This window comes from Aspergillus ibericus (assembly GCF_003184845.1).
Source record: "Aspergillus ibericus CBS 121593 unplaced genomic scaffold BO80scaffold_21, whole genome shotgun sequence".
Taxonomy (NCBI): domain Eukaryota; kingdom Fungi; phylum Ascomycota; class Eurotiomycetes; order Eurotiales; family Aspergillaceae; genus Aspergillus; species Aspergillus ibericus.
The window spans coordinates 253911-268965 of NW_020292119.1; the positions used below are offsets into that span (position 1 = coordinate 253911).

The following is a 15055-nucleotide window of genomic DNA, read 5'->3' on the forward strand; positions in this document are numbered from 1 at the left end:
TTTTTTTTTTTTTTTTTTTTTTTTTTTTTTTTTTTTTTTTTTTTTTTTTTTTTTTTTTTTTTTGAATACACCAGTCTACACAGTATCCGGCAGTGGTTATATCATCCAGTCTGCCTGGGTCTCCCGCCCATCCAGTCATCCACTCTCGGGTCCCCGATTGCGGGTGGAGCCCTCAATCACATCACTTGCCTGGTTGTCGCCTTGCTGGCCGGTTAGTCAGGAACAAGGACACGCCCTGACCAGGATGGCGGAAAAAGCCTGAAGGAATTCCAATCCTGTTGGCAGTCGACCAGCTGTATGTTTCAAGAGGTGTTCGGGTCAACTGCACCTGAGCGGCGTATTTTTGCCATGCCAATGTTGTTATTTGCCCGATGCTGACGGGGGGAGGGTTGAATGGCGAAATTAAATGGAGCGCTTACAGTGTCTGATCGCCCGAACCCCCGCATTGCTGAAGCCAACTCCTGGACTTGGACTAGCGAACCCAAAAAGGGCCAAAAACTAAAAAGAAAAAAAGGCGACCGACCCCCGCAAAAGATAAAGTCAGGAGCAGTTCGGTCCCAGAGGGTCAAGCAAAGCAATCCATTTCTCTCGTCATTTTAATCCGAAAATCATCGACGGGCGGTAACATTGGTAATCCTGACTGACTGACGGTCGCCGAGTAAGCTGGTAACTGCTGTAACTGCTGTAACTCTTGTAAGTGTGGTAATGTAATGCGTCCTGTCTGCCAATGACAACCGCCCGCCCGTCCCAGCCAGACGGCCTCGTGCTGCCATCTCGCAAGTTGAGCGTCGCTCTCCATCGCCCTGCAGCGGTCTTTCGCTCCCTCACGACCACGACTCACTAGTACCGACGGACTGACTTTCTTTCGACTCCTCTTTCTCCTCTTTTGCTGCTACGTTTTCTGTTTCCCTCGCCCTCTCTACCTGTCTTCCCTCGCCATCCCCTCTCTCTCTCCCCCATTCTCCCCTTTCTTTCCTTCATTCATTGATTGATCGATTGATTGATTGAATTCCTCCCCTTTATCTACCATCTCGCCCCATTGACTCACCCCAATTGCCCCGTGATTGCTTGCTTGCTGTGGCCCTGAACCTTTTTCCCTTAGCCTCGCAGGTACCTGGTCGCCCGCTCGTATCCCTGGGATTCGCCTACCAGTTAAACTAGCTTTCCACCGTCCGACGACTTTCTTCTTTCCTTTTTCTCTTTCGTCTGCTTTTCTTTGGCTTCACATCATCACCACCACCACCACTGCGGTCTATCACCACCCACTCCGATCATCGGTTGTCTGTAACGTCCACGCTCCCCAAAGGGCATTCACGGAATCGTTGGCCTGAGAGTCCACGTACTCAAGATGGCTTCATTCAAGGTAGCATCTTATTCCCTTCCGTCAAGAGGCAAATCACCCGTTCCAGTGTGTCCGGCTAACACTCGCATACAATCTCCCAGGAATTGTCCTTTTCCCGCCCTCTCCCCCAATCCAATTCTCGCCACCATTCTCACTCGATCTCGCTCGGTGCGGTCAACTCCAATTTCCGGGTTACTCGCCGGAAGAGCGTTACTACTGCAGCTGCCGCAAACGCAGCCGCCGCGGCGGTCGCGGCGTCGATCAGAGAGGTGCCTGGGGATTCAACAGGAATTACGATGCCTTCCCACCGGCGGGGAAGCCGGAAGGGCCTAGAGTCTAGCTCGGTCGGGGCCCCCTCCGGTTTCGGCTCCTATCTGTCACGAAGCATCAACAGTCCGAGCCAAGAACCCCCGGTCGCTCGCAAGCCATCGCCCAACCACGCCCACGATGGATCATCAACCGGCCCAACCCCTGCAGATGCCAGTAACCCAAATAACAAGCCGGTCAGCACCAAGAACCGAAACCGACGGGCCAGCGAAGGATCGCACCTGGTCAAAGGCGAAGGGAAGCGGGCCATGGCCGACCTTCGCTGCGATCGTTGCGGGAAAGGGTATAAGCATGGCAGTTGCTTGTCCAAGCATATGTGTGTATCCTCCCCCCATGCCATCCTGCCGTCTGGCTCGGTCCGGAGCAATGCGCCATGTCGGCTCTGTGCAAGGTCGCCCTCGTGGTCATCCAGCTCCCCTTGTTCACCTCCTCTCTTCTCTCCTGTGCTGGGACGCCGTGGGTTGACGTTTTATGGAACTTAGGTGGGAACATAACCCTGCATGGGCCATTACCTCGAAGCTGTTGATCTCCAAGCACCAGCAAGTCCAATTGCTGGAGGCTGCCTCCGTTCTGGTCACTATGACCCAGGATGAGCCAGAAGAGAACGGAGAAGCCGAGTCAGACGTATCTTCCGCGTCCCCAGATGCATCGTCGGAGCTCCGGGACGGCCTCAGCTCGGCAGAGACCACCCCGCCTCCGATGGATGAGGATGATGATGACGACGATGAAGATATGTCGGTCGAGCCGGCAACGATGGACAAACGATACAGCGTTGGCAACCTATCCGCCCACTTCTCTCACTCCTATCAGTCCGGTCCCTCGAGCTCCTTCACAGGGAGTGCCCCGTGGGCGTCACCGGCATTCTCGCATTTCCGCCACTCCAGCATCGACACCCGCCCATCCACCGCCGAAGCGAAGCTGCACGAAGACGATGAGGCGGATCTGGCGGCCGCCATCGGCCTCTGCAACTTTGGCACCCCGCGCATGGGGCCCGTGCCCATGTCGCCCAGTGTGCCCCCGGTGCCTCCACTCCCTACGCGCTTCCTGGATCAAGCCAGCTCTGCCGACCAAGGCCGTAGCCTGGACCAGTCGAGATCCGGTGCCACCGATGCGGCGTTCTCGAGCCCGACCCCGAATATCTTCCTCTCACTTTCATATAATCCCTCCTTGTCTTACAAGGTATCGGACGAGCGCGAAGTGCGAACGGGCAATGCGGACCGTGCCAAGCGGCAGCATCGCAACGCGGATGTCGACTTTGGGAGCCGTCCGACACAGGCCGACGACGACGATGACGGCGTCTTCGGTCGAATGGAAGAGTAGACGTTCTCACCCTTCACGTCCTCCAGTACCTTGGTCCTTCATTCTGGTTACCGACCAGACGCTGTATTGCAGCCATCACTTGATGACATGTACGAGCTTGCGCGACTTCTGTAAATGCCGATATTCTTTGACTCGTTGTGTTGACTGGAGTTGGAACACCCCCTTTGCATGTATGCCAGTTTCCCAGGATTGTATACCTTGGCGGTACCGAATCGGCCGCCGACCACATGTCCGTTTATACCTATTTCATTTGTTTGGACTATTGTACTTATTAGTCGTTGCATACTCGTACCACGTCACGTGTTTCTTTGTTTATGTCGGTGGATTCCGACTCATGATCTTGCATATTCACTTTAGGAGCGGCAGGGTGAAGGGTGAAGTCATGTCCTTATTGACTGGCGAATCAATACCATATATACACCACCTCAGCCTAGGTGCTATACACCTACATCTGCTCTCTTACATTAAGTAAACCAGTAAATACCGTTTCATACTCTTCCTCCCCTTTCTGCCTCCCTTCATTTTCCTTCTCCCTCCCCCTCCCCTCTTTCTTCCTTTTCCTTCTCCCAAGCTAGCACCAACCTCCCAAACTCCTCCCACCCCAACAACCTCTCCTCCCCCCTTTCCCGCTGATACACCATCGCATTCACCCTCCACCGATCCTGCGACCCCTTTCTCCTCTGACAACACCTCGGCACCACCAAGACCTTTCTTCCTATATACTCTTCCGGATCAACCTGAAACAACAGCCACGTGTTTGCATATTCCCCGTTATCATCCTCAATCTCGATGATATTGAGTTGGAGGACTTCCGGATTGAGTTTCATCCTTCGGGGTTAGTACATGAGGTATATGTCCCGTCCCGAAATCGAAATCGGAATAGGTAAGATAAGATAAGGCAAGGTACGTAAACACTCAATACAAAGAAATTGTAAACGCACCGATCCGGATACCTCTCCCTCACCCACCCCCAAATACTCATCCCTAACGACCAAATCCCCCGGCCCTGAGCCGTCCCCCCCATCCCGGGCGTAGAGCAGTTTGGTATGCTAAACGGGCGAGTTCGGGGCCAGCAGGTTGGGGAAAGGGTGGGGTGAGATCATTGAGATGCCAGGGGACGTGGGGGAGGAGTCGTTGGATGGCGAGGAGGGGGCCTTCGATTTGGATGCGGAGGGGGTGGTCGTGGGTTGGGGGGGTGGTGGGGGTGTCGGGGGGTGTGGATGCAGGAGGGGAGGTAGAGGGGGGGGGAGGGTCATTGTTACTACTCCGTATTAGGATTGATGTGGTGTTGGATGGGGGCAAGTCAGGGTGGATGATATGATATGATAGGGATCGCTGCAGGTTCAGGGTTAGGTCAGGTTGCGGGGTCAGTTATCACATGATTTGTATAGATGGCTAACAATCGATGTGTTAGTAGATTATGATCTCTCCGTATCTGATGTACATCCATTCATATACTGGTAGAGTAGAGTGACAGACTACCTATGTCCACATGATATCGCACCATGTATATCGCCAACCGACGCCAAACAAAACACTTGGTCTTCGAACCACGGGCAACAAAAGTCAAAAGAAATATGTAGAAAGAGGGAAGGAAGAATGAATAAGTAGAGCGGCGTGATGGATGGTGTCCGGACTTTTGAAAACGCCAGAAGAAGATTAGAATATATCACAGAAACAAAGGTATGTGCTGATAACCCCGAGGACTCCGCTAAAGAATATGAACTGAAATTTCCCCCATATGTTCACCATCGCCAATCAATGTTCATTACGAGCCATGTGGGGGTGCGCCGGTGTCACCAAAGACTGGAAAGTTGTTCGACATATCGGCCCAGTCCCATTCGATGGTCATGGGCATCTGCCAAAGATCTTGCGGGACGAAAGGCTGTTGGAAGGGTGCCAACGGGGTATCAGGACTAGCCGTGAAGGCGGTTTGGTCGCCGAAATTGACGCCTTCCAAGTTATTCGGGCTGAGCATTTCAAAGTCGGGCCCAAGGCCGGACAGCCCGTGCATGCTATCCTGGAGGTTCGAAGTAAATCCATTGGCTCCAGGAAGTGGCTGGCCTGGGGTGAAGTTCCGGGGCTCGTTGGGCACGTTGGGCGTGGGCTGGCTTTGAGTATTTGAGAACGATGGCGATGCGGTGGGAACGGCTGGAGGTGGTCGGGGTGCTGAATCTGGCTTCCCAGCCGGTGTAGTGGGGGAATGATTATCTTCCGACGTGCGCCGTTGCACATTCCTGGGTTCATCAGGAGCAGCCTTGCGCTTCTTCTTGGAGTGCGAGTCCCTCTCCGCTTTGTCAAGGACGACCTGGGCGATTCGCTCAAATTCGCCACAGAGAGAAAGCATGCGTTTGACACTTCCATTCGACTCGTCGGACACAAGAGTAGACAGGAAATTGACGACCACATTCATCAACTTGACGTCGGAGCGAGCCCGGGCGTCGTTGGGGTTTTGCAGGATATTAGCAAACAAGGTAACCAACGAGGAGACAGGATAGTACAGTATCAACCTATTTCTTGTTAGGGACGTGCGGTCAGACAGTCTAGGTCCAGGACTCACCAGACACAGGCAAAGTCGCCTTGCGGGATGTATTTGATTAGATTGATGGATGCCCGCGCAGCAGTTACGCAGAGGACGGCAGACAAGAACACTCGCGGGTTCAACGGCCTCGCGTTCAGACCTTGAATCGCGTAGTTGGAGAGTCGGCTGGTCCAATAGCCATGATGGACGGACATTCGGTGGATGGTAGTCAAGCAGTTATAGTAGGCAAAATGGAGAACAACAACGTGCAGGATCAGGGGCGTGTACGTCGTTTTGATCTCATTTTCGGGTCGAAATTCGAGCGGAATGCTGTCTTTCCATTCTTCGAGATCTTTGTCGAGATCTCCAATGGTGTTCAACAGCTCACCATCCGACTGTTTCGATGCTTTGGCGGAATAAAGTCGCTTGTATACCCGGCTCTCAATGATGGCGAAGCGACACATGGATCGGAACAAGTTGAACTTGCTTCCGTCCGACAATGGAACGTTGCCAATATTATCTGGGGGGTCATCACTTGGTAATTCCACGTTCATGTCATCATCATCCTGAACAGGTGGACGACCAGAACGGAGACAGATACTATCACGCATTAGAACGACCGATAAACCATTGGTCCAACTTACTCCTTATCCAGAAGGTAGGCAATCCAGAACACTCTTTTCCGTTGTTCCACCTCCACCGGATTCAGGCCGAATCCAGAGCCTCGTTTGTGGAGACCGATGCTGTGGGACAGTCTGATGGCCGCCGCAACCAGGAAGAAGGACGGCTGAGGGTTGGGTGTTCCCTGCAAGAAGAGCGACTGTGCAACAATGAGCTTCTAGTCAGTGGAAATTAGAGATTGGACCACTCACCATGCCCAGCAGCGCCTGAACGCTGAGCAAATCCGTATTGCGCATCGTAAGCTCGGTCAAAACTGCCATGGCGTTCTTCAAGTATAGCCACGCCTTCTTATCCTCTTCTTGGGGCACCAGATTACTCATAACTCGGATTCGATGCGAGATCGCCAGGACCACATTGATACTAGCCCACCAGCCGGAGCCCTCATACGGATCCCGAGAATACTGGCGCTCCACCAAGTGCATGAAGGTCGGCTCATGGAAGAGCGGGAACATACAGTTGAAGTTGGAAAAGAAGTCGCGGAAGAGCGAAATGGCCTCTTCCTTAGGGGGCAATGGCTTGAACACGCGACGAGCAAAGATGTCGCTGAAAATCTCCGGCTTCCAATACATCCACTTGTTGTCGTCAATATAGGCAGAAGAGATCATGTCCTGGAACGAAGTGTCGCCCGTCTTCTCGTTCACCCACTGAATGCCCTTGGGAGAGAATATCGAGAAGCCCGAAGAGGACCCTGTCCGTCATTAGTCGCGCTCCATGCGATGAATCGTCCAAAGCACCCACCAATATATCGCGTTTCTCCGCAATTGTTCGTAACCAAGGAGCACATCATATCCGACAAGCCCTCCACCTCGGGTTCCGATTCCTTCTGAGACTCCGGCGACGTAGCCGCTGTGCGTGGGCTAGAGTGCGAATCTACACGGGGGGTCGAGTGGTGCGACGACGAAGTCTGTTGGGATTGGGTATTGGATTGGGGCGCGTTGAATTTATTCGGACTCGGGCCATTTAGAGCACCATTTGCCAAAGTTCGATCGGCCAGGCGTTTCTCCAGGGTTCCCAAATCGGTCTTGCCGCCATCGTCCTCAGACAAAAGACCAGAGAGACGAAGCAGCGACTCCATCCTTCCGAGCCGATTTTCCAACCCTTCAATGTATTTGGCACTAAGCAACAAGAGATCTGTCAGCGCGCAGGCATTGACGGAAAGGTTCCAGCACGCATACCCTTTCGGCGGATTCCGTTTCTTCTCAACCTGGGTAAATATACAATCTGTCTTGTAGTTGCTGCAATGCGAGCACTTGGGCATTTTCCCATCACACTTGATTTTCTTTTTTCGGCACATATCGCAGGCCTATGCGGAGAATGATCAGCGCGCTGAGATCCAGGCCCCGCTACCATGCGCATCACAATCCACTCACCCTCGCGATTCTTCGTCTCTTGGCGTCATTACTGTCCTCCCCCGCGCCCATTGACGGGTCATCCTGGAAAGCTAGATTCTGGTGAGCTGAGGCCATCGGCGACCCGTCGGGTCCATAGGCACCGAAAAATTGCTGCTGCTGATTCATGAGGATGGGCATGTCGAAGCCCATCCCCTCGGGCGCTTCTCCGATGCCATCCATTGTGGCGGAGCGACGATACGGCAACGAGTAAGGGTCCGAGGCTCTCGCCAGTGACGGAGTGGAGTTCCAGTCCAAGCGGGTATGCTTCGAGCGTCCTGGGCGATGCGGGGTTCGTCCCCGAAGACGTCAACGGGGAGATGCGGTGTGGCGGCCGTTTGGGGGGGGATGAGGCCGAAAATCGAGATTCCGATAAGGAATGACTAGGGTGAGCTGGGTTAGAGCCTGTATCCGGTGGGGAAACGCTGCAAAAGAGAGGCCCAAGGGGGAAGGGCAATGATGGAGTAATGGATGAAGTGTGGCTTACTCAATCCAATCTTTCCCCGATAGAGGCACGTGGCGAGTCTAAGACGATAAGGGAGGGACGGGGTAAAAAAGAAACGAGGCAGAAGATGATGTCAAGGCCTAAGGAGGGTGGGAAAGAATGAGATGGCCAGCTCTCAGGCTATGAATCATGGGGCATGCAAAAAGGAAAGATGAGCAGAAGGTAAGCTAACGAAGGTTCGATGGTCACGTAAACGGCTGCTGCCTTTTTGGCTGGGCTGCCCTAAGAGAGCGTTCGCAGTCGTCTGTACGTATCTTTGTCTGTCGGAGAAGCGCTGCTAACGGACTTAAGGTCGCCAAGATCGTCTCGAGCCTTAAATTCGCCGAGGGGTTCGACTACTATCAAGTGCTAATTTAAATGCAGGACTGCACTGTGGAATAGTCTCGGTTCCGAAGCTTCTGCTTGCCCTGCCGCGATAGGATCCTCAACTAAACCCATCCCGATCACGATTCCCTTGCTCTCCTCCTCAGTCCACGCCCGGACTTGCGAGGCTTGCGAGGTGACTGGGCCAACTCGGAACCCGCTACGGCCGGCCTCCGTTCTATCTAGACGAATGAAAAAAACCCTGGTGGCGGATGGCGTCTCTCCGTCCCGACCGGCCTGGACTTGGCACACGGACTTTCGGACTTTGCCAATGCCGGCCCTAGCTTCTGTGACGGTTTGACCCTGGGGTGCATGTTCTTTCTTCGTCGGTGGGGTTCTTTGACATGCTTACCACATCGCCCGTGATTTAGGCTCCCACCTTGAATATAATTCAGGGGTGGTTGGACCCTGATGAAGATCAATAGTAGAGACTACGGAGTACGGAATACAGTACCCTGCGGAGTACTCCGTAGCTGGGTTCTTGAAAGCTTTGGCGCAATACGCGCTTTGACTGTCTGCAGCGTAATGAGGTGCAATCACCTCTATCTACAGGAGAAATGACAGGTAATCGCTACGGCGCTGCCATACTAATCAAAACATGGCGGAGCAGCCGAATAGCTTTATTTAGCATGCATATTCAGACTGCTCCACAGCTCTCGATCACCCCTGCTAAAAGCGAACCGAGCGAATAGCATGTGGCAAACGTATAGTTGTATATTCAAGAGCGGCGATCTCTCATCAGGATATAGTGACAATACAAAGCTCCCCGTAAAGAGCACGAAGAGATATCTTCTTCTTCGAAAAATCCGACCAACGCCTCGCTATGCACCCAAAGAAGAAACGTTCTTGTACAATAAAAGATACTTGAAGTATCCTGTGCATGTCCGTGTTTCCTCTTCCACCCCACAAACGCCCCGAACAGTCGTGAGTGGAGGATCTGTGTCGGAAGAGTCTCAGGTATGTTTGTCGAGGAACTCCTTGGCCTCGTTGATCTTGGTTGCCAGGTAGGGGCTGCCGCCACGATCGGGGTGGTTGAGAAGCATGAGCTGACGGTGCTTCTTGCGGATCTTGTCCTTGGTCATGGTACGTTCCCTGTTGCTTCATTAAATAAGGCCATCCAGTGCATATCAAGTTGAACATACGGAAGTTCCAAAATGAGGGCAGCTTCACGACGAGTCATACGCGGCTCAAAACCACTGTATACTTAGTTAGTACTCTGTGGCGGTATATCATTGCATCAAAAACCAGAATATAACTGACCCCTTGTAAAATGCCTTTCCCATAGCATTCACACCTCCTTTGGACCGACGGTAGGCAACAAGACCGGCACGACCCTATAGATGAAGGGAACGGTTAGCCTTCTGCCGACCATGATGCGGGTTATCGTTCCCGGGTTCTCAACTTACCAAAAAGGCCGCAGTAGCGACACCGAGACCGATAGCAATAGTAGACATTGTGAAGCAGTTGAGCGGCTAACTCAAAGTGGACGGAAGGGAGTCAAGACACGAGAGCAGAAGGGATATCGAAGGAGTGACGTTGGGGAGAAGCGGAAGTCCAGATAAAAAATCGGAGCGGCGCCGCATTGCCCGTTCCGGTTTAGCGCCGGCTGCTCCACGCTTCAATTTTTGATGCGGTTCCTGTCCTGAACATCGGAGATCTTCTCGACACGACGGTGGGATCGAGGAGTTCTTTGCGGCTTCAGACCTCATCTTTCGGAGTTCTACTTCCTTTATAGACCGCCACTTTTGGGCTCACATATACCACAAGTATTAGCCCAATATGAGGTGAGCATACGAGACCTGCCTCTGCCGGGCGAAAAAAAAAAGTCCTCCGGTTAGGACTTTTGGCTGACTTGCCGGACAGAGTCGAAACCTGCCACTTTTGCTCGAGGCCTGTTTACCCTAGCAAGGGTATTCAGTTTGTCAGAAATGACGCCAAGGCATTCAGATTCTGCAGAAGCAAATGATAAGTAATGCCCCGCCGGTCTTATCAGGTTTAGGCTAACTCCTACCACCCATCAGAACTTCAAGGCTAAGCGCCAACCGAGACGTGTGAAGTGGACCAAGGCCGGTCGCGCTGCCAAGGGCAAGGAGATGATTGTCGACTCGTCGCTGGTGCTGTCCCAGTTCGCCAAGAAGAGAAACGTCCCCGTCAAGTACGACCGAAACCTGGTTGCGGCTACGATCAAGGCGATGGAGAGAGTGGAGGAGATTCGGCAGCGCAGAGAGCGGGTGTTCACGAAGCGTCGACTGGCGGGCAAGCTTGCGCGGGACCGCAAGCGCGAGGAGGATCGCAGGGTGGTCATGGAGGGCGAGCACCTCATCCGCAAGGAGCTCCGCGAGCGCGAGGAGGGACAGCCGTTGGTCTCCGAGACGACCAAGGCGAGCAGACTGCACGGCGAGGAGCGGCTCAGACAGAAGAAGAAGACCAGGATGTTGGTGGATGGAACCACCCAGGAGGAGATGGATGTCGATTAAAGGGTATGCGTTTCTTACGGTTCTTTCTCTCCGGCTGTCTGGTCGGGTTCGATACCTTGAGGTTATGATGGAGTTGGGTTTGTTCTGTGTTTCAAGCTTTTCCTATCCAAAAGTATCCAGTGGTCTCTGCGATGAACTTTCATGTCCAAATTCGTTTCTTTGCAGGTACTATACTGAATTAATCCCACAAAGTCTTGCTCTACATCGTCGTCAGGAAGGCGGTCGACTTGATCGTAAGGCTCGTAGGTCCCTGATTACTAACTGTAACATTACTAGTTATACTGCATGAAGTTATCCTGTTCTGGTCCTTACTCACAGCCCATGGAGTCATGCAGGAGAATCCAATCTCAACAGCGATGGCACTTCCCAACCACCCCCCACGGTCAGCATCTACGCCATCAACCACTGGGCAATCAAGGCCATTTGCGTGTGCCTCCACCCGATTACAACATGGCTGACCCTGTCCACCGACTTCCTTGGGGTTCTGGGCGGTGGGCGGCGGTGGGCGGATGACTCAGCCGGCGAACGGAACGAGGAAAAACGAAGGCGGGAAGCGTGGGAGAGAACGAACTTCCAGCGACATCAGCTCCCCCAAGAGCTTTCACCGTCCCCGCCACATCCTTTTCCAGCAGTGCCTCTATGGCTGCAGCACTCTCGACTTGCCATTGAGACGTCAGATTCCCCCACCCGCTTGACCTTAGCCTCCGGGCTCATCTTCCTCGACCATGGCCTCCTCCCTGCTCCGCCGGCCAGGCAATCTTGCTCGATACTCGAGGAGAGCCGTAGACTGCATTTACCGCGCAGGGCCGCTCTCTGCACACGCTCCGCAGTCAAGGCTTACAACTCTTATCATCACACACCGCGCCAGGACATATGCTACGCAGCCCTCCGGGGGCCCGAAACCCCCGAACGACAAAGCCAACAACAAGAAGCCGGCAAGCTCAGGAACCGGACCCGGGGATAATGACGGAACTCCCAAGGCGGAGGAGGAGCCTGTGCTCAGCAAGGAAGAACTGGAACAACTCGACAAGCTCATCGCGCACTTGAAGGAACGGGTACCCAACTCGCAACATTCGATGCTCGAGGACGCGCGGACGGTGATGATGAGACATGGATTTCCTCCGCCGGTGAAGGACTTTATTGACAAGCACATCAGAACCGGGCAGGGTGCCAGTATGATCACGTACCTGCGTTTAACAGCCGAACTGGCTGGTTATCTCGATCAATTCGCCCGTCACCTATACGAAGTCGAACAGGAGAGATTGTCGAAGGAGAAGGGGACGAAGGAGAAAGAAGAGGGCCAAGGAAAAGAGGCATCTCAGAATCAGGAAACACAAAAGGAATCAAAGGAAGAAGAGCCACGACGGCGACAGGAAGAACAGCAAGGACAACAACGGGATAACAAGAACCCGTTCGGCAAGAAACCGCCGGAGCCTCAAGAAGTGTTTTCTTTCAAAATCGACAACTTGTATCTTTGGGCGGGCATACTTGTCAGCTACTATGTCTACCGCAGCTTCTTCCCCAGTGAGAACACCAACGAGATAACGTGGCAGGAGTTTAGATCGAATTTCCTTGAGAGGGGCTTGGTTGAGAGGCTGGTTGTCATCAACAACTCCCGGGTTCGCGTGGAACTTCACCGTGAGGCGGTAGCTCAAGTCCATCCCGACTCGCCGGCTGCCCATCCTGGCTTCTTCTACTATTTCAACATTGGGTCCGTTGATGGCTTTGAGCGGAAATTGGATCAAGCTCAGAATGAACTTGGAATTCCCACTTCCGAACGAATTCCCGTGATGTACCAGGGAGAGCTTCCCTGGGCAGCTACGATCGTCAGCTTTGGCCCCACCGTGCTACTCCTGGCCGGTATCTACTTCTTGTCAAGACGTGCAAATGGTGGCGCTGGCCAGGGCGGGATCTTTGGCATTGGAAAGAGCCGTGCCAAGCGCTTCAACCAGGAGACTGATATCAAGATCAAATTCTCCGACGTGGCTGGAATGGACGAGGCCAAGGTGGAGATCATGGAGTTTGTCAGCTTCCTCAAGAACCCGGAGCGATTCCAGAAGTTGGGTGCCAAAATCCCCCGTGGCGCCATTCTCTCGGGTCCGCCCGGTACCGGTAAGACGTTGCTGGCAAAGGCTACCGCGGGCGAATCTGGCGTGCCTTTCTTCAGCGTCAGTGGATCGGAGTTTGTCGAGATGTTCGTCGGTGTCGGTCCCTCCCGGGTTCGTGACCTCTTCGCCAACGCGCGGAAAGCCACCCCTTGCATTATCTTCATTGATGAGATTGATGCCATCGGCAAATCGAGATCGAAGTCGAACTACGGCGGCAACGATGAGCGTGAGAGCACCCTGAATCAGATCTTGACCGAGATGGACGGCTTCAACACTTCTGAACAAGTGGTGGTCTTGGCCGGTACGAATAGACCCGACGTTCTGGATCAAGCTCTGATGCGTCCTGGGCGTTTTGATCGGCATATTTCTATCGACAGGCCCACCATGGATGGCCGCAAACAGATCTTCGCCGTTCACCTGAAGAAGATCGTGACGAAGGAGGACATGGAGTACCTCCAAGGAAGACTTTCGGCGTTGACCCCCGGGTTCGCTGGTGCTGATATCGCCAACTGTGTCAACGAAGCGGCTTTGGTTGGTATGTGAACTTCGTCCCTTGCAGAAGAAAGATGGTTATAGGGATTCCTGACTGACTGATTTACAGCGGCTCGTGAAAACGCCGATCATGTCACCATGAAGCACTTTGAGCAAGCTATCGAGCGTGTGGTTGGTGGTTTGGAGAAGAAATCTCTTGTGCTTTCGCCCGAGGAGAAGCGCACGGTCGCCTACCACGAGGCCGGTCACGCTATCTGCGGATGGTACTTCCGCTGGGCTGATCCTCTCCTCAAGGTTTCGATCATTCCCCGTGGCCAAGGTGCCCTGGGTTACGCCCAATACCTGCCCGCCAACGGCGACACCTACTTGTTGAATGCGAACCAGCTCATGGACCGCATGGCCATGACCCTGGGAGGACGTGTCAGTGAGGAGCTGCATTTCGATACCGTCACCAGCGGAGCTAGCGATGATTTCAACAAGGTCACCCAGATGGCCACTGCCATGGTGACCAAATTCGGCATGTCATCCAAGCTGCGCTACATTTACTACGACGAGGACCCGAAGAGCCAGATGCACAAGCCCTTCTCCGAGGACACTGCCCGGGATATCGACGCCGAAGTCCGCCGCATCATCGACCAGGCCTACAAGCAGTGCCACGATCTTTTGACCAGGAAGAAGAAGGAAGTCGGCATTGTGGCCGAGGAACTCTTGTCCAAGGAAGTCCTCAGCCGTGACGACATGATCCGTCTTCTCGGTCCCCGCGAGTGGCCCGAATCCAACGAGTTTGCCAAGTACTTTGACGGCCGCGGCACCATCGCTCCCCCAGAACCTACGGCCCCCGAAGGCAAAAATGGCCGCGACTCGACCCCGATTCCCCCATAGATGATACACGTTGGGGTTCTGCAATTCTTCTTTTCTCTCGAGCAGGAATATCACGGCTGACGAAAGATGGGAGCGGGGGTTGCATGTCATATCATACTATATCGTTTCTCGCTTGGGTTTTGTATTTATTGTGAACACTCTCACACACTCACGGAGCATCTCCTTTCCAACCATTATCCCTCTTCTGTCCGGCTCGAACTCGTTTCTTTCCCCGTCGCAATGTTGTTATCATAAATATTAGGACCTATGTTTTTTGCGTGCTCTTCTTTCCCCCGTCTCTCCACTATGCCCATCTCCTTCCCAATTCCCAATCCAGTTTATCCCCAGCCATCTATCACCTCGCTCGTCTCCTCTCCTCGTTCGCCTCTTTCTTCCTCCGAGAGAGGCATCCCCTGTGTATTGTACTTGTATAGTAGGTAGTCTTATTTCGATTGGTGTTTCTGATACCTAGACGGTAGTGCAATTTGCAATGGCATGAAACTAGATCCTATCCTATCCTATCCTCTCCTACCCTCTCCGATTCCTTTGATCCATTTTCTACGGCTATCGGTATGTGGGCTAGGTTATTGGTGACTACTAGAATCATACATGGTTTATGAAGGCTGTATCAGCTACAACGTAGGACGTGAACGGGCAAGAATCTGGTGGT

At 53.4% G+C, this 15055-nt stretch overlaps 7 protein-coding genes across 7 annotated transcripts; 4 read left to right on the forward strand and 3 right to left on the reverse strand.

Moving 5' to 3' along the window:
* Positions 1–1074: 1074 nt before the first annotated feature.
* On the forward strand, positions 1075–3013 carry BO80DRAFT_94506 (putative C2H2 finger domain protein). Its single transcript, XM_025724944.1, has 3 exons — positions 1075–1363; positions 1444–1985; positions 2152–3013. Exons 1-3 carry the CDS (start codon positions 1349–1351, stop codon positions 2987–2989), a joined length of 1395 nt encoding a protein of 464 aa, XP_025574979.1. The 5' UTR covers positions 1075–1348; the 3' UTR covers positions 2990–3013.
* A 377-nt stretch (positions 3014–3390) lies between these two features.
* BO80DRAFT_94508 (uncharacterized protein) lies at positions 3391–3956 on the reverse strand. Its single transcript, XM_025724945.1, has one exon. The coding sequence runs from the start codon at positions 3814–3816 to the stop codon at positions 3508–3510; it is 309 nt and encodes a 102-aa protein (XP_025574980.1). The 5' UTR covers positions 3817–3956; the 3' UTR covers positions 3391–3507.
* A 432-nt stretch (positions 3957–4388) lies between these two features.
* Positions 4389–8109, reverse strand: atrR (transcription factor atrR). Its single transcript, XM_025724320.1, has 7 exons — positions 7562–8109; positions 7367–7494; positions 6930–7306; positions 6383–6879; positions 6155–6330; positions 5550–6110; positions 4389–5499 (listed from the first exon to the last, which is right to left on the reverse strand). Exons 1-7 carry the CDS (start codon positions 7760–7762, stop codon positions 4758–4760), a joined length of 2682 nt encoding a protein of 893 aa, XP_025574981.1. The 5' UTR covers positions 7763–8109; the 3' UTR covers positions 4389–4757.
* A 902-nt stretch (positions 8110–9011) lies between these two features.
* Positions 9012–10169, reverse strand: pam18 (putative mitochondrial DnaJ chaperone (Tim14)). Its single transcript, XM_025719526.1, has 4 exons — positions 9854–10169; positions 9708–9781; positions 9590–9643; positions 9012–9539 (listed from the first exon to the last, which is right to left on the reverse strand). Exons 1-4 carry the CDS (start codon positions 9899–9901, stop codon positions 9401–9403), a joined length of 315 nt encoding a protein of 104 aa, XP_025574982.1. The 5' UTR covers positions 9902–10169; the 3' UTR covers positions 9012–9400.
* BO80DRAFT_94611 (ribosomal eL24 family protein) lies at positions 10079–11067 on the forward strand. Its single transcript, XM_025724946.1, has 3 exons — positions 10079–10231; positions 10311–10412; positions 10462–11067. Exons 1-3 carry the CDS (start codon positions 10227–10229, stop codon positions 10922–10924), a joined length of 570 nt encoding a protein of 189 aa, XP_025574983.1. The 5' UTR covers positions 10079–10226; the 3' UTR covers positions 10925–11067.
* Positions 11068–11468, forward strand: BO80DRAFT_94612 (uncharacterized protein). Its single transcript, XM_025724947.1, has one exon. It carries the CDS (start codon positions 11210–11212, stop codon positions 11435–11437), a length of 228 nt encoding a protein of 75 aa, XP_025574984.1. The 5' UTR covers positions 11068–11209; the 3' UTR covers positions 11438–11468.
* On the forward strand, positions 11266–14898 carry BO80DRAFT_425474 (ATP-dependent metallopeptidase FtsH/Yme1/Tma family protein). The gene is made up of 2 exons (XM_025719527.1): positions 11266–13567; positions 13634–14898. The coding sequence occupies exons 1-2, from the start codon at positions 11650–11652 to the stop codon at positions 14404–14406; spliced, it is 2691 nt and encodes an 896-aa protein (XP_025574985.1). The 5' UTR covers positions 11266–11649; the 3' UTR covers positions 14407–14898.
* Positions 14899–15055: the final 157 nt, after the last annotated feature.

Excerpts from the sequence above, each read along its gene's own strand:
- BO80DRAFT_425474 (XM_025719527.1), top strand. The coding sequence starts at position 11,650 with ATGGCCTCCTCCCTGCTCCGCCGGCCAGGCAATCTTGCTCGATACTCG. Across the intron at positions 13,568-13,633 it reads CAACGAAGCGGCTTTGGTTG|CGGCTCGTGAAAACGCCGAT; the intron begins GTATGTGAACTT and ends ACTGATTTACAG.
- BO80DRAFT_94611 (XM_025724946.1), top strand. Across the intron at positions 10,413-10,461 it reads AGATTCTGCAGAAGCAAATG|CCATCAGAACTTCAAGGCTA; the intron begins ATAAGTAATGCC and ends AACTCCTACCAC.
- pam18 (XM_025719526.1), bottom strand. The coding sequence starts at position 9,901 with ATGTCTACTATTGCTATCGGTCTCGGTGTCGCTACTGCGGCCTTTTTG. Across the intron at positions 9,782-9,853 it reads TCGCTACTGCGGCCTTTTTG|GGTCGTGCCGGTCTTGTTGC; the intron begins GTAAGTTGAGAA and ends CTTCATCTATAG. Across the intron at positions 9,540-9,589 it reads GCCCTCATTTTGGAACTTCC|GGAACGTACCATGACCAAGG; the intron begins GTATGTTCAACT and ends ATGAAGCAACAG.
- atrR (XM_025724320.1), bottom strand. The coding sequence starts at position 7,762 with ATGGATGGCATCGGAGAAGCGCCCGAGGGGATGGGCTTCGACATGCCC. Across the intron at positions 6,331-6,382 it reads TTCAGGCGCTGCTGGGCATG|TCGCTCTTCTTGCAGGGAAC; the intron begins GTGAGTGGTCCA and ends ATTGTTGCACAG. Across the intron at positions 6,111-6,154 it reads GCCTACCTTCTGGATAAGGA|TATCTGTCTCCGTTCTGGTC; the intron begins GTAAGTTGGACC and ends AATGCGTGATAG.
- BO80DRAFT_94508 (XM_025724945.1), bottom strand. The coding sequence starts at position 3,816 with ATGAAACTCAATCCGGAAGTCCTCCAACTCAATATCATCGAGATTGAG.
- BO80DRAFT_94612 (XM_025724947.1), top strand. The coding sequence starts at position 11,210 with ATGAAGTTATCCTGTTCTGGTCCTTACTCACAGCCCATGGAGTCATGC.
- BO80DRAFT_94506 (XM_025724944.1), top strand. Across the intron at positions 1,986-2,151 it reads AGTTGCTTGTCCAAGCATAT|GTGGGAACATAACCCTGCAT; the intron begins GTGTGTATCCTC and ends TATGGAACTTAG.